The sequence below is a fragment of the Arachis hypogaea genome, chromosome 6 (genome assembly GCF_003086295.3).
Source record: "Arachis hypogaea cultivar Tifrunner chromosome 6, arahy.Tifrunner.gnm2.J5K5, whole genome shotgun sequence".
In the NCBI taxonomy this organism is placed as follows: Eukaryota; Viridiplantae; Streptophyta; class Magnoliopsida; order Fabales; family Fabaceae; genus Arachis; species Arachis hypogaea.
The window spans coordinates 1,619,691-1,642,979 of NC_092041.1; the positions used below are offsets into that span (position 1 = coordinate 1,619,691).

Here is a 23,289-nt window from a genome sequence, read left to right on the forward strand (position 1 = left end):
ACTAGAACGTGGGATTCACCATTCCTTATTTCTCGTTTTGGAGTAATAATAATGGACCGACGATGGGATTTTTTTTAAATAAAATAAAATAAATTATATATATATATATATGTATATGTATATACACGCACAAATTATTTACATTTTTCAAGCCATTAGTATAAATGAAATAAGTAATACAATTTTATTACAAACAAGATATATGAAATCGGAATTATATAGTTCAATCCAATCCAAATTATATCAAGCTAAATCTAACTCTGGTTGTAATAAAATATAAATTCAAATTAAATCAATTTAGTTTAATCGAGTGATTATTTCACTCGTTTAAATAAGTATTAGGATTTAAATATTATTTTATATAATAAAAGTTAAACTATAATAAATTAGTTTTTGATTTATCAAATTGAGAAATATTGTGAGAAATAATAAAATAAATTCAAATTAATAAAATGTAAATCGCAATCATTTAAATAAAATTATATTAGATTCAAAAATAAAATTAAATTGTTACAAATTAAATCATAACCAAGTATACGAATTTTATCTTTTAAATTGATCTAATTACACGTACTTTTTTCAATTGTCCAATAATATAATCTTTTTGTCCGAGCAAACAAACGAAATATTGTATGAAGAGTTTTCAAGGCTCCCAACCCACTAGTCATCTTTTCTACAAACCTGAAACATCAAAGTTGGATTGCATCGGCATATAAATTGTCAATAAAAAAGTATCTACAAGATATAAAGAAATACTACCTAACTCGAGACGAACATGTCTTGGCTTGCCTAATAAGAATTTTTTGGTGTTAAGATTGGGAGCTCGACTTCAACACTTCTAATCAGAGAGCACGTAGATTCCAAAAACGCATAATTTCTCCTCCAAAAATTACTTCTCCGGTCGGGGAACGCATTAAATATTTACCTAAATCGGTAGGTCCCTGAGCGGATCCTACATTAGCCCCAAGACGTTGGTCTCTAACTAGAAAAGTAAATGCTTGAGCTTGAGAAGCTTTTGGACCAGTGGGCCCGTAAAATTCACTCGGATAAGCGGTATTATTAAACCAGACAAAGCAACAAGCAATAAAGCCAAAAACAGATAAAGCACCTAAACTATAAGACAAATAAGCTTCTCCGGACCATTCTTCTACCTCATCCAAATCATCAAGGTTATACTTAATAACTATAAGAGACTCCTCCTAGGACAAACTAAAAAGGGCTTCATCCCTCTCATTAAGAAAGAAAGGTTGGAGACATTCGACAGATCAGATTTTGAAAAAATTATTTTTAAAATCATGAAAAGAATCATCAAAAATAGCAAAGACCTTCCTCTCCTGAACAGTTTGGAAGGAGATCCAGCCCTGCTTCTTAGAACCGAATGGTTTGGTAAGTTGGAAGAGATAAAAGAAAACTTTTGAAGAAAGAGGGAGGTCGAGTTCACGGCAAAGCAGCTGGTAAATTTTAAAAAAACCTCAAGAATTAGGATAGAATTGAGAAGGGGCAACTTTACAAAGACTAAAAATCTCGAACTCAAAATCAGAAAAAGGAAGGCTAACTCCAAACTTTGTAAAAAAGCATTCGTACACATATATGAAATGGTGTTCCGACTTGTCAAGTCGAGGGAAACAAAATCTTTCCTCGGGATCGACAACTATAATTTTATATTTACTCTTATTCTCCAGATCTCTACACAACCTATGCTGTTTACGAAAGGTCTCGGCATATTCATTATCAATAACAGGGACAGCAGAAAGCACAATTATATCTACCCAATCTAGATTGGATGGGACTTTAAACGACATGTTGAGTATTACTAAATGAGATATAAAGCTATACCTACAAATACAACAAAAAAAATCATCAATACAAATTGGTAAGCCAGGCAAGACAAATAAAAACATTCCGATAAAGTCACAAGAGGTCGGACCACCTCCAACAAGCAAAAAAAGAACTTCAAAGTTTTCAAAACCTCTTATGACCCAAATCTTTGAACAACACCACTACAAGTTTGAAATTGCACCGTTTCTAGAAGGGAAAAATGACACTATTTGGGACACCAAAAGGCAAAATTTCACACTCAAATGCACAATAAAGAAATAAAATTTTTAAGAAAAAAAAACAACAAAGCAATCACGAAGAGCATACCAACAAGAAATCGTTATCATTTACGTCAAAAAGATAGCACCAGAAGTATATCACCCAACAAAAACACAAAAATACAAAAAATAAAGCTCAAAAGGCCAAAGAACCAACCTTAAGAAAATACGAAGCGGGAAGAATGCATGAAAATAACAAACACACGAACATTCTAAGTTTCCCAGGAAAAATGCAAAGCAAAAATTTAGAACCTCAAGACAAAGAAATCTTGAAAAGGTTGTGATGAAGAAAATGAAAGGCTTGGAGAAAGGGAGAGTGATGCATAAAACATTTCAAAAGAAGAAAAAAGAAAAAAAAAGGGTTTGAGTATTTATAAGACACCAGGGGTAAAAGAGTAATTTTATCTCTCCCATTTATGACGTGCACGGTTACCAAAGTAATTGTAGAGAAACGTGTAAATGATTGCGAAAAGACATGACACCTCAAGTTCATAAACACACGTTGAGTACCCGACCTAATCCCTAGAAAGGCAGCATGCCCGACATGATGCACTAACACACATGAGACCAGTCTAATATACAAATGTTCGAGTCTGACCTCATGAATCTCGCACTCAAGTAGAGGCACTATTCATACCCTGGCCTAAAAACATAGCCAGACTCAAAATGAATGAGATCCAATTAAGAGAACCAGTCCAGTAAATACCTACCTAACCTTGTAGAAGTCAGACACTGCGACAAGGGTCTGTCCCTACTTATCCAAATAAGTAATCGACTTCTAAGATATCTCTAATTCATCTAGAAGGGAGATCTTAATGACTTTCCTAGAAAAAGAGAACGGTTATCCACCAACAAAGGTGGAACTACTCTAAAAAATAGTTATGTATTCTATTATAAAAGTATAGATATACTGACACCTTTAAGTATATTCATAACCCAATCTACTAAAAATATGCTTAAACCCTTACTAACTTAAGTATCGGAGTCCCTTACAGGTACTATCCCCTACCTCTTCACAAACAATTCGGACATATTCACCCTCGTTGGAGAAGACGTCGGACATACGATTCAAAAGCACTTGGACTTCATATTCAAACCCAAAGCAATCCAATTTTAGATAACCCTCAAACAATATTTATATAACTAATCTTAATTTTCTTTTAAGAAGAAGTTTATTCTTACAATTAGAGGATGCGCTACAAAAAGCAAATAGCACTAAATAGTTATTTTTAACTTACAAATTTAAACAATTAGTTAATTTATAAAAATTTTTTAAATAAAAATGTTTTAAAAATTGTATCAGACATATATTCAATATTAATTTTTAAGGTCATTCCATTAAAAATAATTTTGAAATAGTTTTTTATATATAAAAATTATTTCATTTTAGTTTTGCGTAATATGTAAGTCTAAATCTAGTTGTAATTATTTTAGCAACTATGCTATATGTATATCTAAATCAATTATGAATATAAAATATATATTAAAATATAAAATATATATTAAAAATAAATTAAATAATACATGTATTTATATATAAATACACAATAATTAATTTTGATGATTTATTTTAATGTATAAATAATATTTTTATTATTTTAGGATGGTGACTAAACAACACAGCCACAATCCACAAATTTTTCACTTTATTTATCGGTGTGATTATTTGGCCAACTCCCAAAATAAATCTATCACATGTTCTTGTCCTGTGTGAATTTTCAAGGTTTGTGTGATAGATATTTTATAACGTAATCAATTGTAGGTCTTATAATAGAAAAATGATTAGTCGCAGAGTTTAAAGAGCCCCATAGATGTAGACAGAAAACTCCACGTTTGAAATGTTACAAAAGCACTTTCCAAGGGTACTGGATGGAAAATACTATAAAGTGTGTCCTAAGGAGGGAATTGTTATACTTATTTGGAATGACACCACTTGTGCAATACATTGGCCTCAACAATAGCCATGAAGAAACATTCCATGTTCAGCAATGAACATATAACTCTAATGAAAGTGATAGAACGGAGTGTTATCGGTTCGATTTGGTTTGATTTTGGATAAAAAATTAATTGAATTGATATATTCGGTTTTTACAGACACATAATCATTTGATTTGCTGTTTTTATAATAATTGAATCGAATCAAATCGAACCAATAGCGATTTGGTTCGATCGATTTTTTAGTTTTTAATTTCTAATGAGTAAAATATGAATCACAATAATTAGAGGTTTAAAATAGCCAATAAACTAAAATAATAAGAGTAAGACATTGAAATGGTTAGAGGTTGAAAATTTTTGTTGTTAGGTTAAAGATTAAAATGGTTAAAAGATTGAAATTGATGTATATGTTCGGTTCGGTTCGATTTCTATCGAACCAACCGAAAATCAAACCGAACCGATCGGTTTTGTCAGAAAAAACAAAAAAAACCATTTTTCGGTTTTTAAATCTATTGTTATAATTTTTGGTTCGATTTGCAATGATTTTCGGTCCAATTCGGTAACTTACACAGTTACACACTTACACCCCTTAGAACCAAAGCATAGGAAGCTAATTTCAAGTTCTGAACTAAATTACACAGTTACACACTTACACCCCTTAGAACCAAAGCATAGGAAGCTAATTTCAAGTTCTGAATTAAATTATTATTATGTGTTTGTGAGACATCAATTTATAAATGCAGAGTCACGATTCAGCGGTCCTCCTAGGTAATAATTGGATCGAAGCCAATAATTGATGAATGAAACTTTCATGGTAACCTTATTATCAAAACACTAGAATACAAAATTTATGATGTCAGGAGGAATCCCACCCGTGAAGCGTTTCAGTGAGAATCCACTATGTGTAATTCATTTGAAGTTCTGTTTGGTGTGAAATCTCTTTCATTGCCATGACATAAAGAAGAAGAAAAACATAATTAGCATATTAATTAGACTGTGTGTGCTGATTGGATCATTTTCAAATCTAACTTTTTGAGTCTCACAACAGACTCTACATGTCCTCTCAAAGTGTGCAATTCCCCCAACCTGCATGCATTCATTATCAAATGGGACTTGTCAAGGATTCTTATATAAAGGTAGCATATATAACATTTCTCATAAAATTATGGTGAAAACTTACGTACAGTTAGCTGGCTAGACGTGAAGTGTTAAATGATTTGACATATTTGACTAAATTATTATCTAGTGATTTTCAACTATCAACTTCACGTGAAGACAGCTACATGTGAGATTCCACCTAAAATTATATTATATTAAAGTACCTGGCTATTTCGGCGCGGCGCCTGGCTTGTTCAGCTATCCAAGAAGAGCTCCTCTCGTTGGCTCCGAGGTCCACAGCCATGAGTCCTTGCAGACTCCTCTGAGAAAGAACCCACTTTGCAGCCCTGTCTTCCTTTCCATAGTCTTTCTTTGATGTAAAAGCAGTCTTTTGATGAAACACACAAGAACATTTCAATAAGCAAGATCATATCCTATCTTATTGGGACCAAAGTCAATAAAAGAAAAAATATCTGCACTAACCTTCTTGTCAAATACCAGATTCCAGGCTTCTCCACTCAAAGCATAGCGCACTATGAACTTAATGATGTCCAAAGGCACATAAAACACTAAACTATATAACCATATAACACCAGCCCACTGCCATCCAATTCCTCTTATATAAGCAAAACTGATGTGTGCATAGACAGCAATCAAGGTGGCTACCTGAACAGTTGGAGAGTTAAAAACAAACCCATTCGAAATTCGAGTCATACTTATTTGCAGTTGACATTTTGAGTAAACCTTACCAATTGAGCTATTACAAAGGCACACATTAGTAGAACTCCTGGTCTCTCTAGGAATGACCAGCCGCGGCTGCGAGTCACGAAAATTAAAGCTTGGCTGATGATGCTAACTTGCAGATATACAGCAGATGCAACTTTCTCACTGTCACTGGATAAGGATGCTACATGGAAGTGAGTCTGCAGTAATGCAACATTCAGCTTAAAAAAAATGTTTGTCCATGAATAAGGTCTAATTGCAAATTAGTTTTGTACCTCAAAGAAAGTGGTGTCAACTACTGCCCAGTAGAATAGGACAGTAACCAAAGCAAGGTATGTGCCAATGACAATTCCTGTGGCAAATATCTCTGGCAGCTTCCAACTATCAGGTGTAGGGGATGGCTTCACTCGGTCTTTCGATATGGTCATGATCGTGCCTAAACAATAAAATTATGAGTACAAAGTGGGGGTGTTCGCGATTTGGTTTGGATCAATCCAATCCGAAGAAGTATTACCATCATTCAGTATTGCAATAATAAGGACCATGAAAGGTGGGAAATCAAACTCCCAAATCAAAGCTAGGAGCACAAAGCCAAGCTGTAAGAGAGTTTAGGTAGATAAGTTGTATGGAACTCTAGAAAGTAGAAATGCGTGTGGAATAGAATTGGAACTTTGTTTAATTACCACTATCCTTATTGTGATGGAAACAGCATATATCTGCATGTAACAAAGCTGTCAATTTTGCCTCAAGTAAATGTGAAGTATCATGTAAGACTACTTTCTGGGAATCATGCTTTCAAGTTTAATTTCAACTCAACTGTATAATTTTTCATTCTCTGAAATATAGCTCGGCTAGTTAAGACGGCGCTGATGATCACACTTAAGCCAGGCTCAGTTAAGACCAGATCAGCAGCACCTCTTGCAGCATCTGTAGCATCTGACACAGCTATTCCAATATCTGCTTTCTTCAGTGCTGGGGCATCATTCACTCCATCTCCTGTCATTCCAACTACATGCTTCTTTTCTTGCAAAATTTTCACTATTTCATATTTATGTTCTGAAAGTATCACATTGATAAAATAATCAGTTAAACAGATCTAGCGAAACGGTATCCTTTACAGAAATAATAGATAACATCATACAAAAGAAATTCATTTGGATCACTTCTTATTTGGATGCTAAGTATGGTTTACTTTTCTTAGAACAATTCTCAGACTTTTGCACCGAGAATCAGAATAATGTACCAGGAAATACACCAGCAAAGCCATCTGCCTTTTCGATGAGCTCGTCGACTGGGAGTGCTTCATTTTCATCTTTTTCACGTCCCAATAAAGATGAAGAAGGATACATGTTTGTCCCCATACCAAGTCTTCTGCCAGTCTCCTTTGCAATTGCCAACTGATCCCCTGCATTTCCATGTAAACTAGCTCATATTTACATACATTAATCTTTTGGCCTAGAAATAAATATTTCCTTGCATAATAAGGGAGAAAAGTACCGAATTGGAGGCATATGTTATATCATTTTAAGTTCATTACTACATACTTACCTGTGATCATCTTAACACAGACTCCCAGGTTAAGTGCTCTCCTGATGGTCTCAGCACTATCATGTCTTGGAGGATCAAAAAGAGGCAACAAACCACAAAATGTCCATGGACCTCCAGGACCATCCTTGGATTTTTCAGGGATTTCCTGAAAGATTTTACCTTGAGTAAGTCCATTCAATTACTGATTCGGGTGCGTTTAGTGGAAGATAGATTAAGTGTAAAAAAATTGGGTAAGATGAGAGATTCAAGGTGTTCTTTTGGGTTCCATCCTTTTACCCAATACCTTAAGGAGGAACTTGACTCTTGTTTGACCACATTTGTAGGCCATTCTTAAAATTATTTATGTACAAAAAAGGTTTATATTTTTAGTACACAATCAATTACCAAGCATGGAAATAGAGGAATGGCATGCCACGCTACCTGATACGCCACTGCAAGAGATCGCAGTCCCCTCTCAGCAAATTTGTCAATGATTGCATGCACTTTTCTAGCAATCTCGTCTTTCTCTTGGCACATATTTAGAATCTGGTTTTCAAGAAACATGTTAAAGAAGCTTTATGAGTTTTTTATACAAAACTGAAGGAAATGACAAGCATCTTATACTAGGACTAAAAATTAGACACCTGTTCGGGTGCTCCTTTGCTGGCCCTGTAAAAGTTACCCTCTGAATCAATATATGTGATTGCTGTGCGTTTATCTACTGGATTGAAAGGTAGAAAATGAAGCTCAGTAATGTTTGCACGTGCCTGCAGAGGAATCATAGAAGAGGGTTTGAAAACATATGCATTGGCATTGTTGTATCAAAGTAACATGGATGTCTTACCTCCTTTGGATCAGCTAGCATGTTAACAATGGCACTGTCAATGGCATCTTGGTTTTCCAGTCTGGATGCTCTGGCTGCTAATAGAATAACCATATCTCTGTCCATGTTTCTGTTAAAGACCTGTTCAACAAATCTCAATAAGGACAATAACAACAGAGATAATGACCTTGTATGTCATCTCCTTCTCTTACCTCTACAAGGTTTCGATCAACGGTTAACCGGTTTAGTGTAAGAGTTCCAGTTTTATCACTGCATAGGACATCCATCCCAGCCATTTCTTCTATGGCTGTCATTCTCTTTGTGATGGCTCCCTTGAAAGAAGAACAAAGAGCATATTGAGTATCAAGCATAAATATCTTCCAATAACAAATTGTTGAGAGTTTTACCTGCTGAGAAAGACGATGAGAGCCGATTGCAAGTGTCACAGACAGTACTGTAGGCATGGCAATGGGTATTCCTCCAATCAAGAGAACAAGAAGGTTGTTAATTCCATCCCTGTATGAACGATGCTCCACTGGGAACATTATGATTATTTCAAGTAGCATCCCTATAGCTATAGAGCAAATGCAGAAGTTACCAATTGAAGTAAGGACCTGCACAAAAGATACTTAAATAACTGGGCTTGTTAAAATTACCTGATACAAAATATGTTAACAAGTTTCCAAATTTACCTTCTGAAAGTGCCCAACAACTTCTGTGCTATCTACCAAATGTGCTGCCTTTCCGAAAAAGGAATGAACTCCTGTTGCTATCACTACAGCTTCAATCTCTCCCTGCTTACATGTTGAACCTGAAAATACCTCATTACCTGTTCTCTTTGTGACAGGTAGAGATTCTCCGGTAAGCGCAGACTGCATAAGAAAGCATCTTGATTCTTGATACCATTAAACAACAAATAATTGTAGTTGTAGCAAATGAGTGTAGTATTAGATTTCTTTATTTCTTTGAGAATGACTTGCCTGATCAATTTTTAGAGGGTCCCCTTCGAGCAATCGAGCATCCGCTGGAACGATATCTCCTAGCTTTATGCTGATTATGTCTCCAGGTACTAATATAGCTGCATCTTGCTCTTGCCATAGCCCATCTCTTAGAACCTGCAAAATTGCATATAATGCAATTATACTCATTAATGGCAAGGAATCACTCTATGTAACATATGCATATAATATAGCTGATGAATTCCAGAAACAGATGTCAAAGAGAAAGAATAATACCTTTGTTTTAGGAGCTAAACGAGCCATTAGTGCTGCTGCAGCATTACCAGCATTATTTTCTTCTATGAAACTTATTGTTGAGTTTATTACCAGCAGGCATAAAATTCCTACAAAGTCTTGCCAATCAGGACCTTCCCCCTGAAAATATCTCTCCAAATAAGTACCCAATGAATGGTTAAAGAACCATGTGATGAGGGACCAAAGGATTGAAGAGTGAAGGTGAATATGTTCTCTACTTACTCCCCCATTAGCAAGGATAATGGCCATCAATGCTGCAGCTTCCATAACCCATGATAGAGGATTCCACATAAAACTTAGAAATTTCAGTATTTTATTCTCCTGCAATAACAGTTGAGGATGAGGTTATAGTTAGAAGAATTTCTTCAATTATATGCATAAGTTCTTGCTAGTCAGTGAGCTATGGATGGTGACCTTTGATACGAAATCCATCAGCCCTTTCAGTTCTATAATAAATTAGCACAAAATATATAGATTATAGAACATAAATAGTTTAAATCCATCGGCCCTTTCAGCTTTATTTTGTTTCAATTTTATTCCAGAAGTTTTCAATTTCCATTACATGTACAAGTAGCTAAATTTTCAAGAAGTTTAGCACTAATGCATTGACAGTACTTGACAACTAGGAGCCAATTTGCTTGTGTTGAAGGTTGTCCTTGTGAAATTATTGATAAATTAGTCCTAACTCCTAAACTTCTTGATTAAATTTGATGCAAATAAAAAATGTTTGAGATAAATTGAAATAAAATAAAACTTATGAGTATTTTAAAACTTTTGACAAACTTCACCCTTAAATTAAATTTTTGTAAATAATATGAAACTAGATTTCTTGTGGTGGAAGAAACAAACAGGAACACCTTGAACTTTGATCAATACGAACTAATGACAGCAGAATGCTCATATTCAACCTCCAATATTATCCTATTCCAGTTCAGCATTTCCCTTCTATGATTAAGCTCTTTCAAATAACTACATAGTTGTAACTCTGATGCATATATCTTATTGGATAACCAGTTCTACTTCTATCAAGCTTCACATACATGCAGAAAATCAGATATTTTTCAGAGAAGATTGTTCTTAGCTTACTTTCCTCTCTTCAAGTTTGTTGGGGCCAAATATCTGCAGCCGGGCTTCAGCGTCGTCAGATGAAAGTCCGGTTCGCGATGTTCGCAACTGTTGAAATACTTCTTCCAATGGTATGCGCTCCTGACCAAAATTATTGAGTGCTACTTGTTCAACAATTTGCAAAGATTGAGGATGAAACTGAAAATGCACTATTGTACTGATTATCCTGCATTTGTTAGATTACTTACCAAATCAATACCATCTCGGTTGAAATTCTCAGGATCAAGCAGAGGCTTATCCAGTTCCTCAGCCATGTTACAACTACAAATTAAGCAGATTCAGTTCTTAGGATTAGTGAAGTGCAGTAAGTTCAATAATTAAGACCATATAATAATCCATATATCAATATATAGTTCAAACTTAGAGTATTACCTGCTTTTCCAAGAGAGGGAGGTTACACAAAAATGAATCAAAGAAGGATGGATAGTTCCATTACTTGCATATCTAAATGGAATTGGTGTCTGACTGGTTGGTAAAAATCCATGCAGCATGCATATTGTGGGTTCCAAGTTCCAACAAAGTTTAATTAGATTTGACCATGGATATGCAACACCAAGAACATAACAAGACCGTTGGTTTCAACTACCCTTCATAACTTGCCTATTCCTTCATCAACCTAACTAACCGTCTTCAATTAGTAGCATACTAACATATATGTGCTCATCTTTATATATTCATTAAAATATGACCAAAATGTTCTCTTGACAATTACGTGGAGTTTACCACGTATGGCGTATACATAGCAACACAGTACAGCACGTTTTTCCAATTATTTTATTTGTATTATATTGTTATATGAATTTCTTCTTCTATTTTAAATTAATTGAAAAATTCCTTTTTAAACTATGTATATGCATTTGAACCACAAAAATAGAAAAAACTTGATGTTACAAGATATATGCTACCTTGAACTAGGAAAGATATTATTGTAGTTTGTGTTCGAATGTAAATATTGTTTGGGAGCTCCACTATCTTAAGGCCATTGACATGAGGGAGTGAAAAATTGTTGACAACAGTGCTCGCGTTTGTTTTGAGGTACTGAGACCGGTCCGGGTTAACATTTGAACCGGATAAGTAAACAAATCGACCAAATTTAAAAAACCTGATCAAATCCGATTTAAACCAAGACTCGAACCGGAGCTGGGACTCGAACTTGAGTTATTCAAGTTGCAAAAACACCCTTGCAACCACTAGGGCAGGTCTTCTCTTGGTGTTCTTTGGTGTGTTTTAATAAATATATTATTAATTATTAGACATATCCTAATTAACCACTTGCCTATTAATTCTTTTACTCATGAAAATTTAAAATATTTTTTATTTTTTTATTCTAATGAATAGTATTTATATTAATTTATTTTATTTTTTATTTTATACTTACTTTTTAAAAAAATAATTATTGTTTAATTATATATAATTATTAAAATAAAAATTAAACTTTGCTAAATATCTTTAAATTAAAAAAGATAAGCAAAAAAATTTTTATTAATCAATAACATATTTATGTTATTGATAATATATAACATCTATTAATATTAATATTTTTAACCTATATTTAAATAATGTAATAGATACTAATTAATTAATGAATTAGAAAATAAATTAATATAACATCTATTAATATTAATATTTTTAACCTATATTCAAATGGTGGAGCTATTTTCCCACCAAAATGTTTTTATATATTACAGAACAAGTTGAGCCTTCTTTTCAGCAGAATGGTGGAAAACTTGTTTCCACCAAAGAAGGAATTGTTCAGCCGTTCCTGTCAAAGGTTAAATAAAAATAAGGTTCAAACATAACAATAGAGATAGTTCTTCATGATGTAAAGGTTAGTGTTTAGAATTTTTATTGATTGAAATAAATCATGTAAAGGTTAAAAATACAATAACAAAATTAACATGCTAACAAAATTATCTTGTAGAATAACCTCTATTATTATTATTATTGAGTGATTATATATATATATATATATATATATATATATATATATATATATATATATTTAATAAATAAATTTATTATTATTTTTTGTCTAAAAAATATAAAAAATTATTGTACAATATAATAATAATTATTTTATTTTATTTTATTTTATTTTTTAAATAAAAGATTGTTATGTTTAATAAAGAGAAATGTTAGAGATTAATTTGTACATTAATTTTTTTAGGAACTAAAATATTTATTTTTAAAATTTTTGAAAACTGATTTGAATAATTACTCTGCCAAAAAAATAAAATAAAAACTAATTTATTTGCCAAAATAAAACCTTAAAAATTAATCTGTGTATTAATTTTTGAAACTAAAATATTCACTTCTACTAATTTGGGTAATTACTTTCAATAAATAATTAGAAGGTTAAAAAAACAAAAAACAGTAATTCAACAGCTAATTGCAAATAAAAAAACAGAACCAAATCATTCACCCGAGACATCTACACTCTAGTTGAAGAGATTCAGAGAGCGGGGGTGAAGGATGTGGAGGAATGCGACTGTTTACTGCGCTGATTGCAACGCGGAGGACGACAGCGGCTGCGAGCTGCGCGGAGGATGACGGGCGACGGCTTCGAAGTGCGACTGCGGGCGACGAGCGATGAACAACGGCCGCTTCGACTGCGAGGGTGGGAAAGGGGGACGCAGGGACTGCGACGGTGGAGGGGATGACCGGCGGTGAAGAGGAGACTGGAGAGGGGCCGAGTCTGAGTGAGGTTTGAGGAAGAGAGACTGGACTCTGATACCTGTGAAAAATTAACTGGTCGGTCGACCGAACCGATACTTGGTCGGGTTTTTGAAAAAAGAGGCGTACGACGCCGTTTTAACAATCAGGAAATGGAAAAACCCAAAAAGCCCTATCTTCCCTCAGCTCTCTCGCCTCCTCTCACAACTCCAGAAGACCATAACCACTTCGAACGCAGCAGTCTCTGTTCTTCCATCTCGTCGCTGTTCTTCAACCAGTCCAGCCACCGCCGCCGGCCGCGATTCTCCAGCGTCGTCGCAACGCCTCTGTTTCGCAGTGTTTTTGCTGCCGTTTCGCCGTGCTTCTGCCGCTGTTCAGACGCCGTTCCGCCGCTACTCATCCCTCTGTTCAGCCATCTCCGTCGAGTTATAAAGCTTCAGCTCCCTCTCCCTCCTCTGTCGATTTTTCAGAACGCGTGAAAGCCTAAGGTAAGCTCCAGCTCCCTCTCCCTCCTCTGTTGATTTTCAGTTATTGTTTTAGTTTGTTGTTGTTTTAATTATTAGGTTGCTGTTCCAGACTTCCACTTTTTGTTTTGTTGTTGGTTTGCTGTATTAACTTGTTTTGTTAACTTGTTTTGATTATTAACTTGTGTTGTTATGTTCTTGTTTTGATATGTTCTTGATCTTATTAACTTGTTAATTTGATAACTTATTAGCTGGTCTTGTAAATCTTATTTGGTGGATTGTTACTTTGAAGGCGGATAAGATAGGGTCTAGAGTTCTCACTGACTTGTAACTGGCTGTGTCTGGGGTATTGTCTGTTACTATCAAACCAGGATTAGTACAGGTTATGTGAATGGCTGCCTATGTCAAATATGATCAACATGGATTACATGCTTTGTTTTGGTTCCTGGCAAATTGAAACCTTTGAATTTGTCCCGCTCTTGCTCAGTCTGCTCTGTTCTAGCTTCTAGGTATTAATTTTTTTTGTAACTATAATTGACTAATTGTTGTTAGTTAATATGTGAACTGTGATTTTTCATTACTGTGGTTTAGGATTGTGGATAATTTTGAATAATTGTTGTTAGTCAATCTGTGAACCTTGCTGTTGTTACTGGGTTGAATAATTTTGAATAATTTTGACTGTTGAGATTACTGGTTGGAGTGGGTTGCTGTGATATTGTAATTGAATTGTATTGTTATTGGATAATTTCGAAGCCCTGCAATTTTCGTCCCCTGAAAACAAAAAAGAAAAGGAAAATATCAAAATGCTTTTCTTCCATTTTTGTATTTCAATCTATTGGAAAGTTGAAACCAGATCAGTTTCTGTTCATAAGGTTTTTGTCCCTTAGAATTTGTGATTTTCTCTTTTAATCCCCGGTCCTTGTCGTTAGTTTGTCTCTTGTTAAATGTGATGAAATGCGACATGCAAGGGTTGGATTTCTGTATATCACGTCAGCATTTAACAGGACCCAAGACCAATCATCTTCTGAATTTTGCAGGGACTAAAAAGAAACTACGATTTTATGGGGACTAAAAACGTATTTGGGCAAGTTTTAAGTTCTATTACCCTCTGAAATCTTCTATTGATATGAAATTGTTCTTTACCATGAAGTCTTTAAGCTCATCATATAGTTTCTTCACAAGACCACAGCCATGCATCATAACACAAGTGCACACCTATAGTTTGAAAAGCTCTGCTTAGTTTTTGTCATTAACATTTCATTGCGCAGAACATGCAGTAAAAGCATAAAAATCGACAACAGCTAATTAATTGAACAAGGTTTTCAATCTGATAAGGAGAAACTTGATAATGCCTAATCGGCATTCATCAATCATACCTGAACGGTGTTTGCCCCCAAGAAGATAATTTTGAATTATTTTTTTTTGTTATTTGACTTTTGATTGTGTATTTGAATGACATCATAACATTATGGTTTAGATAGTACTTTTAATTTGGATGATATTTTAAACTTTATATTAGACTATAATTATGTTTTAGTGTCTTCATTTATATTTATTTATTATTTTATTATAAAATGGTTTTTTCAGTTGAATCACGGTCGAACCGGTTGAATCAGTGAATCAGTAACTAAAGCGGTTCAACCCATCCTATATCCAAGAGGGTGATTTGGTTATTTGGCAGCCTTATCTATCTTGCTGAAACGAAAACTGCAAAAAACAGAGCAAAGCATGAAAACATGAAGTCACTCACAGTCACAGCCAGTGTTTTGAACCCCACAAATCAGCCACCAGTCAACAAACTCCACTTCTTCCACTCTCACTCTCTCTCAATCTCACTCTTCTTCCCACACACATCATCAAACCTAAAATGCCACCATCAAAAGCCAATCATCACAGCATGCTCTTCTTCTTCTTCGATCGAAATCGACATGGTGAAGAACAACCAAGGAATCTACACCCCTAAGCACCCCAAAGTAGTCGTCCTCTGGGACCTGGACAATAAGCCCCCACGAGGACCCCCATACGACGCCGCACGTTCCCTCACACGCCTCGCAACTCACTTTGGCCACGTCGTCGACATCTCTGCCTATGCCAATCGCCACACATTCATCCACCTCCCGCAGTGGGTCCTACAGGATCGCCGCCAGAGAAAGCACCTCGACGTGCTGGAACGGAAGGGCCTGGTGGTGCCGTCGGAGCCCTACAGGTGTTCCGTCTGCGGGAGAAAGTGTCGCACCAATCTGGATCTGAAAAAGCATTTCAGGCAGTTGCATGAACGAGAGAGGCAGAAGAAGCTTAATCGGATGAGGTCCTTGAAAGGGAAGAAACGGCAGCGTTTTAAAGAGAGGTTTATTCAGGGGAATGAAAAGTATAATGAGGCTGCTAGGTCTCTCATTAGGCCCAAGGTTTCTTCCTTTTCTTTTTCTGTTAATCATCCTTGTTTTTATTTTGCTTGCTATATGTTAGTGCCATGTAATGTTGTTCATTTTTATGCATTGTTCTAGAATCATAACCAATTTGGGAGTTTGAGTCATAGGGATGGAGGAAACATATAGTGGGAGTGATAGCCACTAGTTGCTTGAGTTAGATTAGTCAGATTTTTTACAATAATAATAATAGGGTTCGGGTGTTACAAAGATGAGAAAAGAGACTACTTAGTGGATGACGATCGTATGATCATGATATTTCATTTGCACCAGCAACTATCTTGTATGTTAAGCTGAAATGTCATTCCATTTATGGTATGAGCATAATCCATTTGAGCACTCTAAGAAAACCTAATAGTTTCACAAATTATGTTGGATACACACCATATACATCAACTTGTTGAATTTGATTACATAACAAAGTAAAGCGTAGAGTTTTACATGAAATTTCTGCACTTACTCAACTTAAAGTTGGTTTGGCATATACATAAGGTTGATGTTTACACGCCTCACTGTAGTTACGATGAACAATTTGTTTCTGTTCCATTATGCAAACTTTTTCAGCTCATATTGTCATCTCTTTCTATATAGTATATTAGTATTTTATTTTTTGTTTCTTGTAACACAAGGTTGGTTATGGGCTAGCTTCAGAGCTGAGGAGGGCTGGGGTATATGTGAAGACTGTGGAGGATAAGCCTCAGGCTGCAGATTGGGCATTGAAGAGGCAGATGCAGCACTCAATGACCAGGGGGATTGATTGGCTGGTTTTGGTTTCAGATGATTCGGATTTCACAGAGATGTTGAGGAGAGCAAGAGAGAGGGAATTGGGGACAGTGGTGGTTGGGGATTGGGATAGGGCACTGGGGAGGCAAGCCGATTTGTGGTTTCCTTGGATTGATGTTGAGAATGGGAATGTCTCGGAGAAGGATCTGGTGATTGAGAAGAACAGGAGTAGAGCTCAAAGGGATGGTTTTGTCGTGGAAGATGATGATGGGTTTTTTTCATTGTCGAGCTTTGACAGTGGTGGTGGTCATGGGAGTAGTGATTTGGATGAGCTTGTAGATGAACTTGCAGCAGTGAGGACTGATTTTACTGCGACAATTTCAGATGAGGATGAAGACGATTACATGTTGGGGAGTAGTGAGGATGAGTACATAGAAGATTATGATGAAGACAGTGATCAAGAAGATGATGGGTTCTATTGACATGGCAGCTATGAACCTTTGATTGATTCTTTTCTAAGAACAATTCTTATTATAGCGCCTTGGAATCTCAAGTGTCGCTGTATATATTCTAGTGGAAAGCTAAAATGTGGACCGAAAAGGAAAAAATTGTCACTTTTTTGGACCTTAAGGTACCAAAAAGTGGTGGGAATGATCTATCTTTGGAGGATTGAAATGAAGCACCACTATTTTTTCAAACAGGGATATGTTGGTTTCAGAATCAATTTTTTTATTTGGGGAGGAATGGGAATAACCAATTGAATGGATGGACTCATGGTTTACATTGCTTTGCATTGGTACACGGATAGCCGACGGAGTATGGTTTCTCCTGCTATAAAAATGAGGTCTTTGTTTTAACAATGCTGCTTGCAATTCTTTTTTCTTCAGCATTCTGCTGTAGGTAGTGCTAGCTCAAGATTCAAGCATTTGAATGCTATATATTTACTTTGAAGCATTTCAAATTATTTTTTCTTATTAATAAGACTATTTATTTCCCAAGTATATTGTAACCATATTTAACAGGGAAATTGAAGGCTTTTGTGTCATATATTACATGCTTTAGTAGTTCTATGTGATTATATTATGTTTGCATTGCAGGTTCTGTCTGCAAAGTTGTGTGGGAGACAAAACTAAAATGCATGATTTTCAACTTATCCTATACCACAATCAAATAAAAATTTGAGTTATAGCCAAGTATCTTCTTATCTTACTAGAATAAATGACTATTTGTATCCATAAAAGAGGATAACGCTGACATATGTATCCATGATAGATCAAAACTGATCTTATACCCACGAAAGTTGCCTTCCGTGTGACAAAAGTACCTTATTTTGGTTATGCACTTGCTTTGTTATTATCCGAAAGTACCCTATTTTGGTTATGCACTTGCTTTGTTATTATCCGAACTTACCTGGCAATCCAACCCTCCAAAACCCTATCCCTCTTCAATTCCATTTTTAATTTCAACCACCCATCTCTATTTCATGGTGGCAGCTTCATCCTCCTCTACCGCCACTGCCGCTCTTCCGTCCTTTTGCACTTTCGCCTCATCCCCGTGTTCTCCTTGTCAACTCTCCCTCTTTTCCAAATCCTCCTATTGCTTCCCTAGCTTGTTATTGCATCTTCAATCTTCATAGCCACAGAATTTTAGTTATTTTTGCTAGAAGAATCATTGGATTATATAAAATTGATGTACAATTTCTACTTCAAAAAATCAAAAATTAAAATTACTTGTAAACCAAAAGATCAAAAAACAATGAATTCAATTCGGCCATGGAAGTAAAACAACTTAACTTGGAACAATGCCGCAAATACAACCGCACAAAAAGAATCAAGAACTGAGCACAAACTCATGGCCAGATCCAAATGAATAAAAAAATAGCCAGAGAAAGAGAAGTCTGTGCAAGTGAGGTTCGATGCCGGTTCAGAACGTGATTTTTGAGGGATTGAACCCAAATCGGAAAATGGCCTCTGATGGCTTAGTATTCTCATACTGAAACTATAATGGGTTGAAGCCTACGATACAAGTTAATGCTAGCTATACTAGCCCAATACGCCTGACCAAAAAAATAATACTAGCCCAATACGTATTCTCTCAGCCCATAACACATCCGTGAGCAACTCTCTCTGAATCTCTCTCAAGCTGCCGCCATCTCCGTCGCCTTCACCGCCGCGCATTTATTCCTGTCTTTTACTAGATTGTTTGCTATTCTAATTCTCATCATATTGGTCGTTTCCGCTTCCAAGATTCAGTTATTCTTGGAAAGGGTTAAGAGTCAGCTCCAACAACTGTGATCGAGCTCAATCACTTAACCCGGGTACCTACCTGCTTCTTTTGTTTCATTCAGTCCCAGCGTGCAATCTACTTATTTGTTTATTTATTTATTCTGATTTCTGAGTATGCTATGGAACAGAGAAGTGATCGAGAATGTTGCAAAGATGGAGAAGAGCATTTACTCCTTTATGCAAGGCTGGATCTCTGAATGTTGTTTCTGGTGCCACTGGGACACGCCATAGCTACGCCAGGGTTGCTGCGGCTCCTCCACCACCCACCGAAGACAAACCTTTCACCCCCCAACCGCCACTGGTATCATATTCATAAACCTTCTTCTTTGTTATTAGAGTACTCTTCTCTATTCGAATATACTTGAGTAGAGAGCTGCGTAGCCAAATTAACGAACTAAACCTAATTGGTAGCTACTCTGATAAGGTTTCTCATTTTTATGTGGTTTTGCTTCTGTGCGAGACAAAGTATTATGCATTTTATTTGATAATTTGTGCTGTCCACTTGATTAGGTTCTGCTAAAAGAAAGCATGTGTTTTGCAGGTAAACTTAGACAAAATGTTTTGGTCTGCACCCTGTTCGTTGGCCCTGCCCCCGGATTCACCACGAAGAGTTGAAGAACCAAATTATCAGGGCATCAAGCGTTTCATTCTAAAACTCATGCTATTTTATAGTAAGCAGAGCAAGTCAATTCGAGGGGCTAATGTTGTATACCAAAGAATCATTTCGCAAGTTGATAAACCTCCGATTTATGAAGGTGTGTTCTTCTGATAGATGTAAAACTTGCTCAGATGCATTATGCAAATATGTAGCATGCACGTGTGCATTTATATCCAACCAATTCATCTTCTTATTGGTTTTTGGTCACATAATTTGACGAACAATGATTCCCATACAACATAAAACATCTGAAATATGTGTTATAGCTCGGTAGTTTGCAGACTTGGAGCTGTTTTGCTTGCATTCCCCATCTTGTAATAGGTAGTTTCTTGTTGTTCACCAATTGTGGGAAGGTGTAAAGCCTCTTCTCCCTCCCACCTTAGATTAGTATTTGTCAAACTTGTGTTAAATCTTGTAGCATTCTAAACTTCGTTATTCTGCTTGCAGTGTTTAACCTGGAGAAAACATTCAAAACAACGTTCTCTTTACTAGTACTTCATATGTGGCTATGTTTGCGTCGCTTGAAACAAGAGGGGAAGGAGGGTGTTGAATTTGGGCAGTACCTTTACGAGATATACAATCATGATGTGGAGCTGAGAGTGTCCAAAGCTGGAGTGAGTAGCCTTTTAGATTAGATATTTTTTCTCCAGGAATGTATAATTTGAAACACTCGCCTAAATACTTATATTTTATAGAATGTTAATTGTTAACCACTTAAGTAATTATCTGTTTCTTGATTTACTTATCCATTAATAGTCCCTCAATGGGGCATAATTTAACTATCCGAATTCCTTTTGTGCAAATCAGTACGAGGCATGTAGCAGTTGGTTTTTATGTTATTGAATTTTGACAATTTTGGTTTGGAATGACAGGTTAACCTCCTGTTGACTAAGTGGATGAAAGATCTGGAGAAGATATTTTACGGGAACATCGTTGCATATGACACTGCAATGCTTCCAGAGGCTAAACCTAGTGATCTTGCTACTGTTTTATGGAGGTAGGTTCTGCTCTGAAGTTATACTCCTTTCTCTGATTTTTCCTAATTTAGGTACTATATCAGTGACGAGTGACAGACGCAGTTTATCACATTATTGCTTACACCATATAATAGTTACTGGTTTTTTTCTCATTTCTTTTCTTGGTTATCACTACACTATAACAGAATAATTTCAGTTGAGTTAGTTGGCAGTTACAATTATTGTTAGTTACACAGCTCAGCAGAGTTTGTTCAGTTGTCAGAATTTGATAAACTTATTGGTGCTTACATAAATAATTTGCGTAATGAGAATAGCTCACTCTTTCAAGAATTTTATCATTTATGCAATATTCATAGTTTATCGTTATCTACAATCTTTTTTGCTTCAGGAATATTTTCTCTGATGATGGTTCATCAATGCCAGATACTGCTGCTTCTCAGTTGGTGAATGTACGCTCTCCTCTGAATGATGTTAATAGCGGTCAATATTTTTAATTATATTCGGGGAATAGATGTTGTGTGGCATTTATAGTATACGGTTTTTGAAATTGGACAATTTGTGAAAAGTCATAACAAAGCCAATATACCGAACCTTGAGGCCTGAGGTTTCTTGAATATTCAAATAAAGTCCTTCAGCTTATTAACCGTTCGTTAACCACACCAATTGCGTCTGCTCTGGATCAAAATTTTGGCTCGGTTTGACTTTTTAAGCATTCCCCCTTTCATAATTGCCCCCCACCCCCCCCCCCCCCCCCCAAAACCCTCTTTTTTTTTTTAACATATTATATTTAATCTAGATTCTGCTAAAACTGGGATCATTTGGTGGTCACTTTTGATTAAATCTACAGGATTGATTGAAGAGACTTAAATTTTGACTTTTTTTAGACACACATTTCAAAAGAGAATTCCCCCCAGCACTTTGGCCTAAACTGTTTCCTTTGCATTTCATTTTTAATTGTATAGTTGATTTTCTATTGTTTCATCTTTCATATGAGTAAACTGAATTTCAAACCTTCATATAGGCAATGGCCAGGTATGCTCGTCGGGAAGTAAGTTGCATGACTTTAACAGGTAAAGACTGTCTCAGACCTTGTCTGTGAGAACTGTTTCTGTATGTGTCAAACTGTTAATATTAGTTGTCACAAAGTGGATGATAAATATGGGACTATGCCTATTGCTGTGTACTGTATACTAACTACGTTGTAAACTATAGTGAGTTGAAGTGCTTCCTATCACTCTGCGAAGGTCTCTCTCACTCTATATATATATATATATATGCAGAATATCCTACTTATCTTATCTATATATTTCAAACTTCTACCCTATCAGTTCTTTTCCTGAAGAAAGTTATTTTGAATTTTAAACTTGGGTTATCCTTGGTTGTTACATGTCTTTGTACTGTTAGAATGCTTGAAACCATGAAAGAAATGATTTTGGAAGCATTCTAAGGATCTGGTGGAGATATTTATATTTCTTTTTGAGTTTTAGTTTTTGAGTTTAACCAAGATGTGAATCTTTTGAATTGGCAGATAAAGAAGCATTGTTTTCAGGAAATTTCATGTTTACCCCTTTGAAGCTTGAGAGCCAAAGTGCAAAGGCACATCAGTGATAAAGTGATTTCTAAAGTCGTGATAAATAATGGCAAGTACATTCTGTTCTTTTATTCTTTGATCTATAATTTATGAATTATTAGGTTGAAAGCTTGTAGCTTATCTATATATGGCCTTTAGATTTTATTAATTTTGTGTCCTGAAACGAGAATTGCCATACCCTGTGGCCTGTACAATGAGAAGAAGTGAAGGCAGAACTGATCGATTAGTGTAGCCTTCTGTTTCACTTTACAAAGCTTTAACAGCTTATCTTTGAGATTTATATCGAGACATCGCTTCTGTTAGCCAGTGTAACACATATTTTTTATGAGGGTAAATTAATAATTTAAACACCTTGTGTGTCTCTTTCTGGTAAGCTCAAATTATTATCAAAATTTTGTTGCGCGATTTGTGATTTATTGTAAACGTGAATTTCTTACAATCACCACTCTGCACCCTCACGCATGCCTGCTTTTATCGGCAGAAGCATGTTAGTGAGTGCACTTGGCAGAACGTCACAAATTAGGAAAATGATAATGTTACTTTTATATTTTATAATGATATTCCTCACATGATTTTTTTTTTGTACTGTATGTATAAATTTGTTAAAAAAAAGGGGGGAAGAGTGGTATTATCGTTTCCCGACAAATTATTCAAAGATATGACACTATGACCACAGTATATCTTACAAGTTACCATCAAATGAACGCTAAATAAATAATGATAATACTACTGCGTAAAGAAAAATATTAAGGGTGTGTTTTTGAAATACAATGGAATTAACATTGATTTAATTTTCAAATTAAATTCTTTGTTTGGAATACATACAAAATGATAATTTATTTGATTTGATTTGTAAATCCACGTAAATCTATATTATAACTAAGATTAAATCTTTTTAGCTGTATGTGCTCT

The 23,289-nt window shown here is 35.4% G+C and overlaps 3 protein-coding genes across 5 annotated transcripts; 2 read left to right on the forward strand and 1 right to left on the reverse strand.

The window, feature by feature from the left end:
- Positions 1–4,711: 4,711 nt before the first annotated feature.
- On the reverse strand, positions 4,712–12,056 carry LOC112695240 (ATPase 10, plasma membrane-type). 3 transcript variants are annotated; one of them, XM_025747499.2, is made up of 22 exons: positions 10,953–12,056; positions 10,769–10,841; positions 10,542–10,661; positions 9,678–9,776; positions 9,438–9,575; positions 9,183–9,317; positions 8,895–9,074; positions 8,610–8,816; positions 8,415–8,534; positions 8,224–8,343; positions 8,024–8,146; positions 7,821–7,925; positions 7,401–7,545; positions 7,096–7,257; positions 6,670–6,908; positions 6,536–6,568; positions 6,367–6,448; positions 6,128–6,288; positions 5,879–6,052; positions 5,613–5,795; positions 5,354–5,517; positions 4,712–5,117 (listed from the first exon to the last, which is right to left on the reverse strand). In XM_025747499.2, the coding sequence occupies exons 1-22, from the start codon at positions 11,069–11,071 to the stop codon at positions 5,021–5,023; spliced, it is 2,979 nt and encodes a 992-aa protein (XP_025603284.1). In that variant the 5' UTR covers positions 11,072–12,056; the 3' UTR covers positions 4,712–5,020. The 3 variants fall into 3 exon arrangements, with proteins under 3 accessions (XP_025603284.1, XP_025603285.1, XP_029154619.1); XM_029298786.2 differs by lacking the exons at positions 4,712–5,117; positions 5,354–5,517 and having other exon boundaries at positions 5,648–5,791; XM_025747500.3 differs by lacking the exons at positions 9,183–9,317; positions 9,438–9,575; positions 9,678–9,776; ... (1 more) ...; positions 10,769–10,841; positions 10,953–12,056 and having other exon boundaries at positions 8,610–8,776; positions 8,895–9,024.
- Positions 12,057–13,004: 948 nt separating this feature from the next.
- LOC112695241 (uncharacterized) lies at positions 13,005–17,944 on the forward strand. The gene is made up of 3 exons (XM_025747501.3): positions 13,005–13,741; positions 15,305–16,122; positions 16,773–17,944. Exons 2-3 carry the CDS (start codon positions 15,454–15,456, stop codon positions 17,346–17,348), a joined length of 1,245 nt encoding a protein of 414 aa, XP_025603286.1. The 5' UTR covers positions 13,005–13,741; positions 15,305–15,453; the 3' UTR covers positions 17,349–17,944.
- Positions 17,945–18,846: 902 nt separating this feature from the next.
- Positions 18,847–22,727, forward strand: LOC112695243 (uncharacterized). Its single transcript, XM_025747502.3, has 8 exons — positions 18,847–19,183; positions 19,280–19,452; positions 19,693–19,906; positions 20,257–20,423; positions 20,682–20,806; positions 21,175–21,235; positions 21,808–21,856; positions 22,315–22,727. The coding sequence occupies exons 2-8, from the start codon at positions 19,294–19,296 to the stop codon at positions 22,392–22,394; spliced, it is 855 nt and encodes a 284-aa protein (XP_025603287.1). The 5' UTR covers positions 18,847–19,183; positions 19,280–19,293; the 3' UTR covers positions 22,395–22,727.
- Positions 22,728–23,289: the final 562 nt, after the last annotated feature.

Excerpts from the sequence above, each read along its gene's own strand:
- LOC112695240 (XM_025747499.2), bottom strand. The coding sequence starts at position 11,071 with ATGCTGCATGGATTTTTACCAACCAGTCAGACACCAATTCCATTTAGA. Across the intron at positions 10,662-10,768 it reads ACCGAGATGGTATTGATTTG|GAGCGCATACCATTGGAAGA; the intron begins GTAAGTAATCTA and ends AATTTTGGTCAG. Across the intron at positions 8,344-8,414 it reads TTGATCGAAACCTTGTAGAG|GTCTTTAACAGAAACATGGA; the intron begins GTAAGAGAAGGA and ends TTTGTTGAACAG.
- LOC112695241 (XM_025747501.3), top strand. The coding sequence starts at position 15,454 with ATGAAGTCACTCACAGTCACAGCCAGTGTTTTGAACCCCACAAATCAG. Across the intron at positions 16,123-16,772 it reads GGTCTCTCATTAGGCCCAAG|GTTGGTTATGGGCTAGCTTC; the intron begins GTTTCTTCCTTT and ends TTGTAACACAAG.
- LOC112695243 (XM_025747502.3), top strand. The coding sequence starts at position 19,294 with ATGTTGCAAAGATGGAGAAGAGCATTTACTCCTTTATGCAAGGCTGGA. Across the intron at positions 20,424-20,681 it reads TGAGAGTGTCCAAAGCTGGA|GTTAACCTCCTGTTGACTAA; the intron begins GTGAGTAGCCTT and ends TTGGAATGACAG. Across the intron at positions 20,807-21,174 it reads CTTGCTACTGTTTTATGGAG|GAATATTTTCTCTGATGATG; the intron begins GTAGGTTCTGCT and ends TTTTTGCTTCAG.